The 18,652-nt window shown below is 37.1% G+C and overlaps 1 protein-coding gene across 1 annotated transcript in view; it reads left to right on the forward strand.

The window, feature by feature from the left end:
• Positions 1-18,652, forward strand: part of LOC113110818 (protein diaphanous homolog 3-like) — a 211,720-nt gene that overhangs the window by 121,544 nt on the left and 71,524 nt on the right. Inside the window, exon 20 of the mRNA XM_026275020.1 lies at positions 6,700-6,835. Coding sequence (XP_026130805.1) covers positions 6,700-6,835 — 136 coding nt within the window. The remainder of the gene's footprint in view (positions 1-6,699; positions 6,836-18,652) is intronic.

Below are 18,652 nucleotides of genomic sequence, written 5' to 3' on the forward strand. Positions count from 1 at the left end.
ATTTCTTACTCTAAACTGCTATCGATGCTTTACCCGGTGGCCGCTGCGTGAGAGGTTGCATTGACTAAGCTGTCACATGCAGTTCAGATGAGGCTACCAGTTACAAACGGAGCACATTAAGCAAGATCTGCCTCTGTGTAGTGCTTCTCAACCCAGTTCAGGGGATCGCCAACATACACACTTCCTGTGTAGAAAGCCTAATTTGGCAACTTGTTGCAGAAACCAGCTTGAATGCAAATTATTTAATTGCCTCATTTGTCAGCGAAGGCTTTAACTCTATATCAAACTCAGTACTTGAGTAGTAGAAGAAAGTGAGTACCTTCTAGCAAAATGTTGCAGTTGCATTTGCATTTAGCCAACATCAGTTAAAACTAACAAGTAGCAAAGAGGGAATTAGAAGTCTAAAGGGGTTGAAGGTAGGGCAGGGTCATTATGAATCCCCTTCTTGTTTTAGTGTTGATATTGATGTCCGTGCTACTGAGCATGAGGTCACGCACCGCTGCTTTTCATTCTCCCCTAATTCTAATGAAAGTGTTTAAAGCGCTCTGTGTTCGCACAGTCACACGAGTGTGGAGAGGAAAGCTGATTTAGCCCACCTTCCATCTCGCTATCCTCAGGATTTACTGTGATCGCAGACTGTGGCTGTAATCCGCCGCACACAATAGGGAATAAGCCTCGTTATCATGTGACTTATACTCTGTCCCGACCTGTTGTCAATAGCCATATTTTCTACTCATTTAGGGGACCACTGCTGCAACTCTGGATCTGTTAGAGATCCGTGAGCTGTGCAGAAAATAGACAGCGAAGTCTACTTCAGCCGTCCATTACTTCAGCCATCTTTTTTTGGTCAATCCCCTCTAAGAGAAGTTTTGGAGAGAATTTTTTTCACTCAAGTATAACACAAAAAAACTGTATATATCAGTCATTTTTCTAAAGTGAAACTGTCCCAAAGCAACACAAGCAGGTAAAGTTGCAGTGGGAGTTTTAACAGACATGCTCAAGTGTGTGATGGGTTTGGTGGGTGGTCAGTGAGAATAGATGGGGGGAGTCACGTGAGAAGAGGCAGTGCCTCCATCGTGATATTTTTTTTAAATTTATTTTTGCACTTCAATCTTTTTTTTTTTTTATCTGCACTGTTTGTTAACTTCACTGGTTTGCACTCTATCTGCCATGTGCCTCGCGCTGCTTTATTTAACTTTATTTTAACTTTAACTTTAAATTCTTATTGTATAGTGTATTGTATAGTTGTATTTTAGATTTTAGATTTGATCTAGATTTTTAGGCTCCACTGTCAAGTGTTATCTGAATGCACCGGGGTCTGTATGCATGTACTGTACATGTGGAAGAATTGACAATAAAGCAGACTTGACTTGATATGATTGGATATGACTGGTTATGATTGGCTATGAGAAGTGTTCATGAATCCATCTTGAATTTAAAAGAACAACTGAACATCAGTTCATAATTAAAATATATAATTGGTAACACTTTAGAATAAGGTTCCATTAGTTAATGCTAGTTAAATTCTTTCGATAACATGAACTAAGCAAGAACAATCCTTCTACAGCATTTATAAGTCTTAGTTCATGTTAATTTCAACATTTACTAATGCATTATTTAAATAAAAAGTTGTGCTTGTTAACATTAGTTAATGCACTGTGAATTACCAGGAACTAACAATGAATAACTGTATTTTCATTAACATTAACGAAGATGAATAAATACAGTAATAAATGTATTATTCATTGTTTGTTCATGTTAATTAATACATTAACTAACATTAACTAATGGAACCTTATTCTAAAGTGTTACAATATAATTGTTTAAATACAATAAATTGTTATTTAGTTGAGTTATTATTTTGGAATAAATACAAAATGCTTAAACACTAAACTGACTAAACTTTCTCTCTCTTTCTCTAAATATATATAAAAGCAAAATACTGATTAGCATTTATCTGCAGTATTTGAATGTGTGTGCTAAAACTACATTTTAAGGCCAGGATATGTGCTTTACTTCTGTAAATATATTGAACTTCTTTAGAACCCAGATTGGAGTACTCATACCCTTATTCAAATTATTGAATTATGAATTCAGGTTATTCCTCTGCCTTCTTTATATCTCCATTTGCATTGAACTTTCTTTCCACCCTCTTTCTCTTCCACTTTTTCTTTCTGCCTTTTCTCATTAAACCTTTTCGTCTTTTGCCTCTTACACCTTACCTTTGTGTAAGGTGTGCCACTGGCTCTTTTCTGCACTTAGAAACACATCCATTATCTGGAAAAGGCTTTTAAGGCTGCAGAGAGAAAGAGAGCCGAAGAAAGAGGCATATGAAGTGTTAGGACAAGGTGACTGCTCTAATGATGTTTCTTTCTGATAGCTTGCTCTGATTGCCCGAGTGCTCTTACACCTAGAAAAGTAGCCCTCATCAAACCAAAAGAGGAGTTATAGATTTCTAACAACCTTCTTCAGCCACTAATGGTCCGAAAAAGAAAGAAAAGCAAGCAAAGAGGGGTAATTTTGATCTGTTCTTGCCCCCAGATTTTCTCAGAGATGTGTAAAGTGTTCAGAACATTGTCAAAACCTGGGAATAAAATGCCTTCGTTAATTAGAGGTCTCTTTAAGCAACAATTTACTCCACTTAACACTTTCCTATCCTTCTTTCTTTCTTCCTTCCTTCCTTCTTTCCTTCGGTTGTATTTTCACTATTGCTCTGTTTTTAGAATCAAAATTTTCTCTTTTAAACCTATTTACTCCTCCAGGGTAATGTTGATTTGTTAATTAATCAGGAACTGTATGGTGCTACAATTCCATTAATTAAACTTCATATAAAGCCAATTTTTGTGAACATCTTGAACCCAAGAGAGAAAATAAATTGTAACTGTCAATGACTAACATTTAGCTGGGTTGTGTAAGTCACCTGTTTGTAGAACATGCTTATGTTAATGCTAATGTTCCTTATTTGAAAACGTGTATGATGTTATTGAATATGCAACATTGGATTTTATGTACTGTTGTTCAATCAAATATGTTACTAATTATACTCAAATATATTATGTTACTTATTACTTATAATCCATTAGATTATAAGTGTTTACATATGTTAACATATCAGCTGTTGGTTTCATAATGATTATGTGCATACATTTAATATAGATTATTTTATTTTTATTTATTTTTTTTTGGGGGGGGGGGTTCACTTGCTGATATGTAAGGTTACAAAATAGTGTTAAAGCCAAGCGTGCATAAGTAGCTTAATCGTCAAGTCATTTGGGTTGGGTCAGTCAGGAGTTTTGTCGCTGCAGGAAATGGCAGTCTTGTCCATGTGACTTGCACCATGGACTCTTTGAAGTATCAAGCCATTTTGGCGAAGAGTGTGATGGCTTCAGTGTGTAAATTGAAGCTTGGTTATCATTGGACTTTCCAGAAAGACAATGATCCATAGCATGCATCCAAGTCTACCAGTGCTTGGTTCAGGGATGGGTCCTGGAATGTCCTTGAGTGGCCATCTCAGCCTCCGGATTTAAATCCCATTGAAAATCTTTGATGGGATTTGAAACAAGCGGTGGCAGCACAAAAAGCACAAAATGTCAGTGTGCTGGAAGCTTTTCAGATGAGCAGTGGGCTAAGAGTCCAATAGAGAGGTGTCTGGGTCCTCTGAATACATGCCAGAAGCATTTATTGGAGGTTATAAAGGGTAAAGGATGTTCCGCCAAATACTTAGACTTTTGGGGTTGAATAGTTTTGCAAATGGACATTTGTAGAGATTCAACTTGGTTCTCAAAATCATTCAAATATGTATTTATAGACTGTTTGCTTAGGCTTTAGTTTGGTGCCACTCAGTTTTATTCACATCACCAGAATGTCTTGTTGGTCAGGAGAGTTATTGGTTTTGATTGCAACTTAAATTAAATTTGATGGACAGAGTTTATAACTGACTCCTGAGCTAAAATTCAGAAATATGAAAAATGCCTTTCTTCATCAGTTTACAATTTTGTAAACGATCAGTTTACTAATGCATATTTTTTGAGCATAGTTTACATACTGTATATATAAACTTTTTTTCAGACAGCATTTAATAATCTGGACTATATGCTGGTACAGTCATTATCTTTTTCCTTTCTTTTTTTTTTAAATTAAAGATTTGTGATGTAAAAGCTCAATTTTCAGCAACCATGACTCCAGACTCCTGTGTCACATCATTCTGATATCCTGATTGGGTGCTCAATAACATTTCTTATTATTATTAATGTTGAAAACAGTTTTGCTGCTAAATGTTTTTTTCCGTGAAAAATGTGCATTATTTGTGTATTTATTTTTATTTATTCTATTTTTTTTTATCAATTGAAAGTTCTAAAGAATAGCATTTTTTTTATGTAAATATTGTGTAGCAATATACATCTTTAGTGTCAATTTTGATTTTCATCAACTGAATGAATCTGTGCTAAAAAAAAAAAAAAAGTACTTACTGAACAGTAGACAGTGGTGTATGTTGAAAGTTTTTATTCACTTATTCACTTTTTTCTTTTTTTTTTGAAGTCAGAGTTCTGTCAGGTTGTTAAATATAAACATTTAAATATTTAAATGTGTAACACAACACTAAAGAACTTAACCTCTTAAGCACAAATGCTATTTTGGGGATTTCCGTTTTTCATTTTCCTTCCTAATTTTGAATGCTTCCCTATTCACATTCAAAAGTGTGAGATGACAAAGTTTGGTATCATTTTAAAGGAAACCCTTTGAAATTACATAAAACACTGTTGAAATTGATAAAAATGACAATATATGCTGTCTGTGTTATAATAAATAGGGGAAAAAACAAGGCGCTTTTTTATTTTATTTGTGTAAACTGAAGTTTGAAATAGTATAGCTCAGGCAATGAAGGGCCTAGTAACTTTAGACCAATTTCATGTTTTTCTAGCACATGTCAGCTAATAGAGGAAAAAAGAAATTTCTTTCTATCTTAATCTATGCAAAAGTTATTCTATTCCAACTGAAGGAAGGAATAATACCATTTTTGTACAAAATTTTAGTCTAAATAAGTATGAAGTCATCTTTTGCACACTTGCAGTATGGAATAATGTGATATCTGTATATTATTTTACAGAAAACACTCAGAAGTTACATAAAAAGCTGCTGTTTGTGACAAATAGTATTATTTATGTTGTTTCACATATGATGAACCATCTCAATACAATGTGCTTTTTTGTGTGTATGTTTTCTGAAATCATATTAGGCAATAGCGACATGCATAGAATTATTAAAATATCTGGTCTGTCACAGTCTTAAATAGAATCCACAATTTCCAGCTTAATATCATTTCATTTATGTCTATTCTGCATCATGTAAAGATTGAGAGACTTTGCCTGTCTCAAGCATGTATGATATTTCATATTTATAGCGTGTCTGTTTGTTATTATTCAAAACCAGCGATAAATCCGCGTCCCCGAAGCTTCAACGCGAACTTCGGAGCGTCAACAAACTAATTTATGTTCATCCACCCAGTATACTGTACTGTTTACTGTATATTCACTGAAATGCGGTCAAATATGAAAATTATGAAAATAAACAGATAAGCTTATGGCTAGCGGAGCTTCGAGGCTTCAAAATAAAGAATGAAATGTATAAAAGCAAGTATCACGCGTATACGCTTACCAGATGCGCGTCCTGACCTCTCCACGGCGACGGTGGTCCTCCATAACTTGTATTATGAATATTATTCATTGTTAATCCGGAGATTCTTCCGCGTGTAGTTTCCCCCTCGCGTGGTCTTTGTTTAGAAGCAGCCAAACACTCAATCTCCCATCGGTCAGCGGTTCTGTGACGTCACCGGACGGAAACAGGACGGGGCAGTAAGTGACCCCCCTGTTGCGGCTATTCGCACCTCTGACTGGTTCAAACGGCTTTTGAGTGACAGCTATTTGGACTAATAGCGCTTCACAAAGAGATCAGATCTGTATAGCAGGAAAAAGGCTTTAGAGCGCATCATATGAGTTAGAGGTCTGGTCAGCGCTCACAGGGCTTTGGACCTCTATTGCGCACTTGTACAGAACGCTTTATATCTCAGCAATGGAAGCACGCAGAAACGTAAAAATGGTCTTGTTGGAAAGAAGAGATTCTAATCTAAAAGATTATATCGAGTATATAGGTATGCGTGGCTGTTTGCGGCTGACTGAAGCGGTGCAAAATGTATAAATAATAAGGTGAGAAATTTTACATCGCGATTCTGTTGAAGATCATTCGATCTGTGATTGTCACACAATAAAATGATCTACATCATCAGATTCCTGAGAATGAGAGCTTTCTTGTGATATATGACTTGACTGTTTTGTGAAAAATATTTTAAATACACATTCTTACGAAAACGTATTCGCAATCGTTAGATGGAAATTTATGGGGGGGGGAAATATATTTCTTAGCTTAATTTGACTACTTTATGTATCATAAAACCCCAATTAATGGTATTCTTTGTAAAGAAAACACTCTAAGCTTTCAAATGAACCCATTTTTGGGCAAATGCCATATAAGGAAGGATATGCAAATGAGACACAAACATGTGACATGCTATTTTCGGACCCGGTACCGGGTCTGCAGAGTTTAATTAAAGCACTGAAGTGTTACCACCGAACGCTGAGCATCTTTTCGCTTCAGACTTGTTTCCTCAAAAGTCTGCTCTATCTCTGTCTTTTTTCTCTCTAGCAAGCAGTGAAGGAGAACGCGAGGAAAAGAGAGGCGGAGGAGAAGCAGAAGAAGGCGAGGATAGCCAAAGAGAAGGCGGAACGAGAGAAGCAGGAGCGGCAGATGAAGAAGAAGAGACTGCTGGAGGTCAACACCGGTGAGATGTTTATCAGTCACTCACTGAAAGTTTTCACGAGAGTGAGCTTTCGAAAAATCACCTTTGAAGATGGATAAAACAAGTCCCTGCACACGGTTCTAGGAGCTCTTTTTAAAGCAACCGAAGAAAGAGACAAGTGTGTCCTGTTGTCAATCTGTTACCATGTGAACAGCCCATCACTGATATAATGCCACAACCACACACTCAGTTCTGAATCAGGCTGATCTGCATCTGCACGCTTCCTATAATGTTTACACAGACTTTTATATTTGGCTATCTGAACTAGCATCAACATCATAATGATAGGACGCAATGCATGATGATATTAGAGATGTGATTGGATTACAAATAGGTTCTGTGCACTCATGAGACACACAAATGAAATGAGTTTGTATATATGTTGCCACTCGTACTTACCTCCTGCTGTTGAAGGAATGTGTGTGAGGATGTGCACACAAGAAGCGGGCTCCCAGTGTTCACCGGGATGAGATTTGTTTTGTTTTTTTTCTCTCTGTATGAATGTCTCATGCTGGGTCAATACAGCAGAAGAGCAGCCTGCAGTGTGCTCTTCATGCACTTAATACACACAAATGATAATATGGAGTGTGGCTTGATGAGAAGTCAGTAGTGAATGTTAGTGTTGGGTTATAGTGTGTGATGGTAATAAGCAGTGGGGCATGAAGTACAGTGCAAGGGAGAGAGGAATGTACAGTATATGAAGGACACTGATAAAATAAAGATATTAAGTTAGATATTATGTGGCTCAGTGGTAGAGCATTGCATTAGCAGTGCAAAAGGTTGTGGGTTCGATTCCCAGGGAACACAGGTAGAGTAAAAAAATAAAAAAAATAATACATAAATATAGCACTTTTTTTTTTTTTTACTTAGTTCCCACTATTCTGGAAAAACTTTTAATTTGAACATTTTAAAGTGACGCTGACAGATTGACATCTAAGATCAGCCAATATATATTGACTGTTGGCTTTAAAACGTCAATAAAACCCCTAAATGAAACCAGCAAATCTCACAATCAGTAAGTAAGGCCTGTTCCTCGAAAGGTCAGTAGGTCAAAGTTGGAATGATTTTTAAAAGTAAACAGCACTTGAGGGCTGTAGCTTGACACTTTGCTCCATAGAATTCAGTCTGTTGAAGTGAGCTATGTGAAAGTCCTAAGAACTGGAGTATGAATTTTAGGAGTTTAGGATTTTTGTGTGATGGAGGGTGAATTTTTTATTAATTTTTATTTTTGTATTAAGCATAATCCTCAAGTTGAATAAGTCAAGGTTTTTTTTTAAAGGACTGAAGCTCATGTATTTAAGTCTCTAGAGTAGGTCTCTATTAAACCTTTTAGGTTAATGTAGATTTTATTAGATATCTCATGATGAATTCATTCAGAACCAAAGGGTTTCTGTTTCAACTCTTCTTTAAGGGTTTACTGACATCATGTCAATGTTGTTTTTGCTCAACAGGGGGCACTACACACTGTCTAGGCAGTCAGTGTCTGACTTATTCATACATTTGGATGAATTCAAGTCAGAAACAGACTTCCAGCCCTCTGCTTAACTCACTTGACTCTCTGATTATATCCTTTTTTTTTTTCTCCAATTGTCTTTCCATTGTAATGTTATTCATCTCTGAGCATGAGTCTTTCTGAACTGAAGAAGGTTTCTTCTCTGCTTGGATACATTCAGCTACCCAGTGCATCAGAAGTTTGCATTGTATTTCTTTATTTTGCTTTGTTTGAGATCTCTCTCTTTAATTGTGAACTTAGCTTTACAGTTTTAATAGAAATTCTGGTTTGTTCTAGAGTGGAAATGCATAGGTGAGTTCTTGTTTATGTGCATATTATTTATTCCGGCTTTCTTATGGTCCATCAAATCATTTGTTGTTGTTTTTTTTTTCAGATTACACATCAGCTAAGAAAAGGCCAGTACCAAGCCAATTATTTCAGCATTACTAAGAGGCCAATTACAGATAAAAAAAAAAAAAAAATCCTGTTAAACATAATAATAAAAACTAAATAATTAGGCAGTACAACTGTTTCATTTAATAACAATATAGAAAGATTAATACTACTACTAATAATAATGATTTTCAGCTAAACAATGATTTCTGAAGGGTCATGTGACACTCATTTAAGTGAATACCTTTGCAGTTCTGTGCATGTGATATGATGCTTTTGCTCAAATCAAACGGTCAAATGCTCATGAAATGACTCTCAGAGCAGTTCTAAAGATGTTGGTCATGTATTTTCGTTTTCATTTAGTGAGACAGCAGATGCTGAAATCATCGCAAGCGTCACACCCGCTAAACTGTGAATTACGTTTTTATTAATGGATTTCACGTTTTCTGCATCGGAAACATAGGGCCCTACAATTATACCAACACAATGTATATTCTCACAATTTAACTGCTTCTATTCTTGAAGACGTAATGATTATCTAATCAAAATAAGAGCGCGGCACTGAGTCTAGGAGAACTCGTATCACACACACTCTGAACACATCTCATCCAACTCGAGCAGTGGTCTAAAACTAAGTTTACTTCAAGAATGAACAATGAGGCCTAGATAAGTTTGAAGTTCACTGTTTGAAAAACAGAGCAAACAGAATGAGCGATCTATATTATAGCTCTATAAATGAAGCATACAGACTTTATTAGAGCCACAGAAAGACAAACGTTTCGATGAAAATGCTCAATATACAATTCATTATGTACATTAACAACGATTTGGGGGTATGTAATGTAATTTAACGGAAAACTATGTGAATGGTGCTCTGTGGCGCAACAGGATTTTCTGTCAGTTGCATTTAAATCCGGAAGTTTTTTGCTCTGTTCAGCGTGCAGCATCATGTGTCTAAACAAACAGCCCATGCTGTCAGTGATTTCAGCCACTAGAGGCCACTCTCGCAATGTATAATGAAAACTGAACCTTCTCAGCCACACCAGCAATGTACGCAACCCGGAAAACTGTCGGCATGGAATTTCACCGATAACCGATTGTTCTAGCAATCAACTATCGGTGCCGATTAATCGGCAAAATGGTTTAAAAATCTTGCATATTTTTAAATGAATTTTCTGTACATTTTGAATCAGTTTTGGACAATGTCTATTTTGTGGTAATAATGAGAAATGAAATATCGCAATTTGCATTTCAATACTTTGGCTATTGTCAAAAGAAAAAAAGATTTTTTTTTAAGATATTGAATTTTTTTTTAAGCTATATTTCTCAGCCTCAAAGTGTCATGTGGGTACTTTCTCCCATATCTGTAGCCACTTCTCTATCGCTCTTTTCTCATCCTTTCATCATCAATCAAACACCAGCAGTGTCCTCCTTCCAGTGACTCCTTCACGCCAGAGTATGCAGGCTCTTATAGTTTCAGACCAATCCCTCTCTCTATCTCTTTCTCTCTCTCTGTCTTTCTGCTTGCGCTCCTGGATGAGTGGCTGAGCCACAGGTGGAAGAGTGTGTGCTGATTCAGATACAAAAAGAGAAAGATACATGAGGTGGAGAGCATGTAAATGAGCAAGTTAGTGTATGTGTGTTGAGCAGGCTCTGGCAGCCTCCCAACTGGTCGGAGTGTGTATAAACGTGGCTCTTTCAGGAGGCCTCAGGTGTCTCTTCAGCTAATACTGCATCCTGTCCAGTCAACCAGTGTGATTGCCCTCTCTTGTCCACAGATGCCGAGCCTCAGAGCAGCCACTCTTGCCCTGCAGCTTCCCAGCGCGTGCTAATCGGTGTTATCATTAAAATTAGCACAGGATAGACTAGAGCCAAAGAAGCAAGGAAGCTCCTTTTTCTGCAATAGTTAGCGATTTTGTTTAGGCAGCCACTCAGATGGCTAACTGTTACCTGCCACATGTACAGTAATTGCATAAGTGTGCCATTTTCATAAGTGAGTTTTGTTATTGTGGCCCTGTTGTAGTAAACACCATCGCACTTACTCCGAGACTCTGAGTCTGGCCTTTCTCATCAGTGCAATGTGTGCAGAAAACATAAAATGCACACACCTAGCAGTCCTGGTATTTTTTCCCATCTTACTCATTTTATAGCATACTTGATTCTGATCTCATAGATCTTCAGTCTAGTTAGTGTGTGTGTATTCATGAACTCATTGAGTTTATATTGGCTCTCTTAGCAGCATGAAAAACCCAACTGCTATTAGGTTCTAGAATAAATTACACAAAGTAATGTGACAATACTTGAGTCTGTCACTGAACACCTTATAATCACTGAAGCTGTTACTGATTGCAGATTTAGACAGTTTCATGCAATTGTGTTTTACAGTTTAGTGCAAACTCCCGTTATAATCAAAGCTCTTTACCTTGTACAGTACATGGGTGTTTTCTTCACTTTCAAAGGGATAATTCATCCAAAAATGAAAATTCTGTAAATCCCAAATCCTCAAGGCGTTTGTTCATTTTTGGAAAACAAATTAAGATATCTTTGATTAAATCTAGAGCTTTCTGGCCCTTCATAGACCACAATGCAACTGAATGTTGAAACAAGGCACAGAAAGGTAGCAAGGACATCCGCACTTATTTGCTATAAAAGATACAGTAAAACGGTTATTTTGTTAAATATTATAAAAATGTGAAATAATGTTTTTCAATATTAATAAATACTATTAATTTTGTATTTAAACATTTATAAGTGATAAATAATTGTCCATGAAGGCTGGACGTCAAAAACTGTATAACTGTTTTAACTGTAACATTATACATAACTGTCCTGTGATGTATAATGTTGCACAAAAAAAAATTAATTTAAAAATTCTAAAGGGCCCAACGTTACCATAGTTCATAGTTCAGAATCTTCACTGACAGGCCATGCATTCATGCTTTTAGTAGACTGTGATTGATTCCAACTGTCATCCGTTGCAAAAGGAAAGTGTTGCAAATAGAATATTTAAGTGTTGTTTCTTAAAGAAATGTTTTAATGAACACTATTTCCACTGACTTAATTGCTGTTATTAATTGTATATTTTTCGATTAATTGCGCAGCCCTAAGTGGCAAGGAAAAACTGTTTTCTAGCACTCGTCCTGGCTCAGGTGCAGCAGGAGATGTAGACAGAGGGCCAACATCAAAGCGCTTCTCAGAGAATGTCGCCTTCAAAGAGAGACCATCCTCTGCTTCCTCTTCCCCCGTCTGCTTTCTATCACAAATCTCTTTCACACCAATTAGTTTCTAATCATGTTCCTCTTTATCTCTCTTTTCTTTCCCGCGCTCAGAGCTCTGATGTGACACGCGTGTGGCAGCGAGTGTGTGTGCGCAGCTCTTTAACACAGAGGGCTGCACTGAGCACAGTGTGTGCACTGCTTTGGAAAAAGGAACAAGCAGCTGGTCTTTATTCAAAAATAATAACAATTCTCCCTCTCTCTCTTTATCTCTCACTCTCAGTTTTTGATGATGTCTGTCTCCCGTCTGAAGTCAGACGGCACAAATAGGCTCTTTTGTGTTTCCAGGTTACCGTTGCCACTTCTCCTGTTTGTCTCCTCGGAGACTGTCAATTAAAGCACCGTGGCAATCTGAACCGCCCCGTTGAGAGAGGCGACGGTCTGTACGTGTTAGGGTTAGTGTAAACGGGCCGCTCTTTGGTGGGTGGTGGGATGTGAGACAGAGAAAAAAATATAATAAATTGGTTTGGCACTGTTTGCAGGAGAGGAAGCTGTGCACTAGTTTCCTCTGAAATGTTTTGGAGCACACTGGGAGAGCGATGATTCAAGACCAGACCGGAGGAGTAGAGGGAACTACGTGAGCATGTTTTCAGAGAGAGGGGGAGGGTCTCTGTGCTTGTGGAAAGCAACAGACCAGATATCTAACAGAATTAGGCCACATATCCATAGACACGGAGCAAATACAGTCGCCTGTGTGCTTCCTAATTCCACCAAGTGCTGTAAAAGCCCAGCGTTCCGGCTACTCTGCTCCAGATATCGGCTTTCCTCCAGGAGGAAGCCACAGGGGGGGCTCCCAGCTCCCTGGAGCTCAGAAACGAGCTGATGAAACAGCCTGTGGAAAGGAGTATGTACTTAGACAGATGCAATTAAAGCTTAATAAAATTTTTTAAAAGAAATCAAAGCTCACAGAGAGACTAGAATTGAACAGTCCTTCGAAGAATTTCACTCAGCTACATTCAAGTTATTTGTCTCTCCACACTGAACTGAAAATACACTGCTCGACTGTCACAGCCTTTATAATATAATGATATGAGCAAGATTTGGACCAATGAGATTTCTCCGTGTGCAAAAGCTCAGATTTACATTAAAGGGCACCTATACCCCTTTTTACAAGATGGTATATAAATCTTGGTTGTCCCCAGAATGTGTCTCTGAAGTCTCAGTTCAAAATACAACAGATAATTTTTATTATATCATTTTTGATTGGAAAAAAAGAGACACACTGTTTTCGTGCATGTCTCTTTAAATTCAAATGAGCTGCTGATCCCTGCCCCCTTTTCCAGAATAGGGCGGTGCCTTTATAGCTCGTTCCTCAGGTACTCTGGCTTTGATTATTATATCTATCATGCTGAAATCTGTTGTTTTAAACCATAGTAGTTTAAACTTCTGACATAGTTTTTCGAGCGCACACATTAGATGCAAACACACAGAAAGCAACTGTCACTCGGGATGTGAGTAGTTAACTCTCTTTCATGTCTTATTGTGCTTAAACTGTCAAATACACACCTTTATGTTAAAAACACACGTTACAAAAACAGTTGGCTGTGTCTGTGAAGGTGCATGGTTATATTTGTTCTGTGGTGCAGGAGAGTAATATACAGTAAATAAATGAATAAATCACTGCTCTCTTGTCTCATCAGAGGTTGGGACATTTAAATAGTGTTCTGTGCTCGACAGTGCAGCCAAACTGAACAGTTAGCATGCTTTGCTCAAACTTTTGCCATGGCGTTGGAACTGGAAAACTCAGTGGCGGCGCCGTGGGTGGAGACATGTAGATTAAGGGGCAGTAATATTATAAGATCCCCTTTCTGCATCACAGGGAGTGAAATCTTAGCAGCTTGTTTTCTCACACGTTTGCAGAGAAAGGCTTATCAGAATTTACTGGGTTATTCTTTTTCATGTTTTCTGGATTGGTAGATGTACCTGGGACCTGATTATGACACTTAAACACGGAAAATTTTCATTATATGTCACCTTTAAAGAACTGTCATTAACTTGCAATGCGATTAGTGTATCCTCGGCATGTTTTTATATTATACACTTGTTTATATATATATATATATATATATATATATATATATATATATATATATATATATATATATATATATATATATATACTTTGTATTTAAAATTAGCACAGCATCTTTGATGGTTTCCTATCAGGTCCAGCTACTGGTTTGCAAAGGCTGCATTACATTAGCCAGATGCTTTTATCCCAAGTGATCTCAGTGTATGCATATTATCAGTTAGTGTGTTCATAGGAAATCAAAACCCATGGTATTGACATCATTACCGCTCTGCTGGGTTCACAAATCATGAGTTTCTATAAGATTTCTATGATAGATTGAACCTTCCAGGCCTCAGATTAACTCCAGCTGAGCTAATGCATGAGATCCAACAATATTCTCTTTATCTTTCACTGACGTTTCTTCCTTTCTTTGAGGATAGTGAAAATATTTGACCTTTACGGTTTAATGATCAGAATATGCACCTGACAAATCAGATTAGCAGGTGGCATTTTGTCAAAGCCATAGCAGACAGACAGCTGAGCAAATGTGCTCTTTGTATCTGTTCGGGAAAATATGATGTGAAAGATGAGAACAAGAAAAGAGGGTTGATGAAAGATTATATGGGAGGTAATTGCGGTCTTCGTTATTTGTCATCTCTCTTTCACCCTCTTCAGATAAACACGAGAGAGAATGGATGTGAACTTTGAGCACCTCTGTGTACGTCAGAAATGATTGTGCTGTTCTGTCATTATAGCTCATCCTGTGCAAACGCCTGTCCAGTTCCTTCACACACATTTGTTTGATCTCAGATCAGCAAATATCATGCATTTCTGTGATCTGTATGAAACATTTCATACATTTTAGCATGGCTGAAGTGTAGCTTCTCCTCAAAGGCCAGTTCACATCACACAGAACGTGTCTGTTGCCAGTGATGGGCAGTATTTCAAATACATGCATTTAAATACAAAATACTATTTTGTATTTAAATGCATTTATTTATTTTTTATTTTTTTATTAAAAAAAAACATATAATACTTTTTTCCATTCAACCTCTTTATTAGACTGCTGATTTCCTGTATCAACAAGTAAACAAAAACACTAAGATTCAATTTATTTATTTATTTTCCACTTTTTGTATTTAAATACAAAATAGGATTTAATATATAATAGTATAACAATAATAATAAATAATATAATTAAATACATCCTCAATCATATTGATAAAAACCTATATATATATATATATATATATATATATATATATATATATATATATATATATATATATATATATATTGTTTTTTTGTTTTTTGATATCATTTTTATTTATTTATGTTGGATAAAGTGTTCATTGAAGATTTTTGTATTGATTCATGGAACATACATTTTTAGGGTTTTATTTGAGAAACGATTGCCCTCTCTCTCTCTGTCTTTCTCTCCAGTTTGAGTTCTTCTATTCACTCTCTAGTATTTGTGCTTGATTATTTCTTTCTTTCTTTCTTTCTCAATGCAAATCCAGCATCTGTGGCCATATTCATGGAGAGAACCAGTTAATCCATACACAAGCCTTGTCATTACACACGTCTGGGGACGATTTAGAATGTTCAATTAACCTAACCTGCATGTCTTTGAGCTGTGGGAGGAAACCGGAGCACCCAGCGTTAATCCACGCAAACACAGGGAGAACATGCAAACTCCACAGAAAGGTTCCTTTCTGTGAGACAACAGTGCTAACCACTGAGCCACTGTGCTGCCCTCTCGCTTGTATTTATGAAAGAGGGAGAGCGAGAAGAGAGGCAACAGCAATCAAGCCAAACATCTTTTCCGTTCCTTGCTAAATCACACCATATCCTTCCCTCTCACACCTCCTCTCTCTTCTTCACTCAGCTCTTTATTAAAGCCACCCTCCATCCCTCTCTCCTCCATCAGAGACCCAGCAGGCTACCTCCCATCACTTATCACTCTTCTGGGTTCACTCTCCCTTTCTCCATTTCCCTTAAATCACACCCTCTCTGTCAGTCTAGTCATCCTTCCTGCATCCTGACTACCTAGTCCTATCTTCTGAAAAAAGTAGCAGCCAAATGGAAAACTGTGTGCATGCTAATGTCATTCATCCCAGTCCGTATTCACTCTCATTTTCTTTGACTCGCATTCTCTCCCCTCTCTCTGTCTTCTCGGAAAGAAGTAAATATTCTAAGCATGACCCTTACTTGTAAATTGTGTTGGTTCAAGGCTGCATGTAATTAGTCAGGTCTGATTGAACAGTAGGTGTGCATGTGGGTGTAGCGAAGAGCCTTTCACACACACACACACACACACACACACACACAAATGCAGTCGGACATTCATGTGCTTTTCCATGATTACATCTCTTTCCTCAAGCCCCCACTAAATAGCATGTTTGTAGTCATTATTTCTCTCCTCTCAGCCTTATTATAACTCTCTTACTTTCTCCCTGTTCTCTTATCGACTGGCTTTTCTGTAGTACCGAGTTACCTGCTGGTGCACCTTTGTCTTTTCACACCTGTCCGTTAGTGCCTGTCAGTCTGTCCATCTGAGAGCTCTGGTTTCCAAAGCATCGCTGTGACAGCTGCAGCAGTCAAGGGTCCTGTGGGTGAAGAGTATGGTGTTGGAACACTGAGATAAGTGATTGACATTCATGCCTCATTTTCTCGCGGTCAGGTTCAGTGCCAGCCACTCGCTCTTGGCCTGGCACTCAGGAGTAAAAAAAAAATTAATTTGCTCACCACTCACTCACACTGCCTGCTATCAGCGGAGACATGGAGGACGGCCGAGTAAAAAAAAAAGAAAAAAAAAAAAAAAGTGTTTTTTGAATGTCTTGTTTTCATGAACATGATTTTTGACTTTGATTTTGAAGGGTCTGTAATTTTTAAGGTAGGATTATTTTAACGCATAGACACAGAATACCAACCAAAAAAATTCTGAAAAAACATATAATATAAAGGTTAGAAATTGATTTGCATTTTAGTGAGTGAAATAAATGTTTGATCCCGAAGCAAAACATGATTTAGTACTACCCTTGATGTCAAGGCAAGGTAAGATGTTCCTTGTAGTTGGTCACCACGTTTGCACACATCCACTTCTCTTTACAGAAAGAGTGAATGCATATATTAGTCATTTTAACTGAACTTAGGACTGGTGGTGGTGTTTAAGATATTGTTGGTCATTCAGTGTTTCTAAAAGGGGGAGGGGAGGAACCAAAAGTAATATAATTAAATAATAATAATAATACTTTGAATTCTACTACCGTATTTTTCGGACTATAAGTTGCACCTGAGTATAAGTCGCATCAGTCCAAAAATACGTCATGACGAGGAAAAAAACATATATAAGTCGCACTGGACTATAAGTCGCATTTATTTAGAACCAAGAGAAAACATTACTGTCTACAGCCACGAGAGGGCGCTGTCCTGTAGTCTAGAGTACAGGAGTGGTGAGCAGCATAGAGCGCCGTCTCGTGGCTGTAGACGGTAATGTTTTCTCTTTCATGTCAAATTAATTTTGATAAATAAGTTGCACCTGACTATAAGTCGCAGGACCAGCCAAACTATGAAAAAAAGTGTGACTTATAGTCATATAAGGTACTAAGAACAATATAAAACTTACAAAGGATTAATGAGCTGCTGGATTCATGAATATTAATCAAAATGTGTGCGTTCGCTTGAATTGATTTGCTGAAATCAAAACAGGGACTATAATAGGTGAGCGCCAGCCAATAAGAGCCCAGTAGTTCTTAAAACCTAAAGAATTCCAAAGGAACTATTTATTTTGACAGGAAAATGCGACAAAGAATATAGTTTACATGTAATGCGTCAATTTTGCATGGTAGATTCTCTAGCTCTTGCAGTCTCTCTTTGCGTGTATGTGAGACAAATCAACGGCGGTTGTGCACATTCACACTAGAGTTTGCAGTAAATCATATACAGTACCCACACTTGTGCACAAGACTGTCCCAGGTCTTAAAAAGGTCACAGAAACCCTTCCTAATGCAAGTTAAATATTAATATAGTAGGCTTAATAGTTTTTTTTTTATTTTTTTTTTTAACAAAGTGTTGTACATTTTATTGGTGCAGAGATGAGTAGTGGTGATATTTATTTTGTACAACTTTTGCAACTGCATTTTATCACATAATTAGAAGCACCAAAAGTTAAGTTAATAGGGGATACTGAACAGAAATTTAGAAGTTGATTTCAAAATGCAAATAACACAAATATAAAATATAGCTATGTAAATACTTGCATTTTTACAACACTTTAAGTGTATCCCTTCAAGTAATGAAAAGTTAGACGCACACTTGTGGTTAGTGGTTGAATGGATTGTGGATGATCCATGATCCGTACGGACCATGCCTAACAGTTCAGCACATATATGCTCTGTGTATTAATTGCTAAATTTAACCACAATAGAGTGTTATTTAATTTTGTTTTTTTTACCATGGCACTAGATAATATTATTAAAGATAAAAACTGAAATATGCTGTTTATATAAATATTTAGTACCTGGGTTGTAGAAGCTCTTCAGTTACACAGATAAATACAGTTGCTCAAATAAGGACAAGATTGCTTTATAATTGGTCTCTACCTGTGAATCATTAAAATCTCTTGC

The sequence above is a fragment of the Carassius auratus genome, chromosome 11 (assembly GCF_003368295.1).
Source record: "Carassius auratus strain Wakin chromosome 11, ASM336829v1, whole genome shotgun sequence".
NCBI classification, from domain to species: domain Eukaryota; kingdom Metazoa; phylum Chordata; class Actinopteri; order Cypriniformes; family Cyprinidae; genus Carassius; species Carassius auratus.